The sequence below is a fragment of the Emiliania huxleyi genome, assembly GCF_000372725.1.
Source record: "Emiliania huxleyi CCMP1516 unplaced genomic scaffold EMIHUscaffold_9577, whole genome shotgun sequence".
In the NCBI taxonomy this organism is placed as follows: Eukaryota; Haptophyta; order Isochrysidales; family Noelaerhabdaceae; genus Emiliania; species Emiliania huxleyi.
In genome coordinates this window covers 1-1,116 of record NW_005194897.1, presented here as the reverse complement: position 1 = coordinate 1,116, position 1,116 = coordinate 1, and the positions used below count along the sequence as shown (strand labels likewise).

Below are 1,116 nucleotides of genomic sequence, written 5' to 3'. Positions count from 1 at the left end.
CTGGGGGAAAACCTTTCCCCGCATTAAAACTTTGGGTTGGGGGGGGGCTTCCCTTTCCCGGGGGAGCCCCCCCCCCCCTTTTTTCCCCCCCTCGCGGCGGATTTAAAACTTTGCGGGGGCCCCTCGGGGGCCTCCCCCCCCCCTTGGGGGGGGGGGGGCAACTTTTGGGTAAAAATGCGGGGGCCTTTTCCCCCTCGGGGGGGACAGGGTAACTTTGCGGGGGTTTCCCCTCGGGGGACCATGAATTTTCCCCCCCCCCCCCCCCATGGGGGGAAGTTTTGGGGTCCGACCCCCCCCCCCTCCCCTTTAGCATGTTGCGAACCCTTTGGGGAGTGGGGACCCCCCCCCCCCCCCCCCCAGCATGTTGTGAGCAGAGAAGTGCCCCCCCTCCCTGGAAGCGATGTGGCATGTGCGCCTGCTCTCGCGGTCGAGTTTTGTCTTAGATGAGGGTGCGCACACCTCCTGTCCTCGCGGTCGAGTGTAGTTTACTTTTGTTTTGTCTAGTGTTTTGTTAGAGTCGCGTCAACGAGGTTCTGAATTACTAAAACCCCTCAATCTCCGCCGCAACGAAAACCACGACGAGGGTGCCGCTAGGGTGGCCGTGCAGCGTGCTGACCAACCTCGTGCTCCACGGGACAACAACATGGGCGACGAGGGTGCCGCTGCGCTGGCCTGGCCTCTGCTCTTCGCGTCAACGCGGTGCTGAAAACTCTCTACCTCACCGCCAACGAGATCGGCGACGAGGGCGCCGTCGCGATCGCCGACGCCCTTCGCGTCAACGAGGTGCCGACCAAGCTGAACCTCTGCTTCAACGACGGTCAAGGCGACGAGGGAAAGAGAGTGATTCGGGATGCGCCGTGAGCGGGCGGGTAGGGTTCGAGCTCGCGAGATGTGAGTTTGAATTCTGAGAGTGGACGGCGCAGGGGGGCGTGCATGAATTAGACTGGGTTGTCTTCTATGAGTCGTGCGTGATTTCTTTTTCAGTTTTTTCACGTGTAGGGTGCTGAAAAAAACATGACCTCCGCGACAACAGTTTGGGTGACGAGGGCGAGACCGAGAGAGTGATTCGAGATGCGGTGAGCGGGCGGGCAGGGTTCAAGCTGCTCGCCAGCGGCA

The 1,116-nt window shown here is 61.6% G+C and overlaps 1 protein-coding gene across 1 annotated transcript; it reads left to right on the top strand.

The window, feature by feature from the left end:
- Positions 1 to 400: 400 nt before the first annotated feature.
- Positions 401 to 861, top strand: EMIHUDRAFT_259668 (hypothetical protein; the record flags this gene model as incomplete). Its single annotated transcript, XM_005756661.1, has 2 exons — positions 401 to 449; positions 656 to 861. The coding sequence occupies 2 exons, from the start codon at positions 401 to 403 to the stop codon at positions 859 to 861; spliced, it is 255 nt and encodes an 84-aa protein (XP_005756718.1).
- Positions 862 to 1,116: the final 255 nt, after the last annotated feature.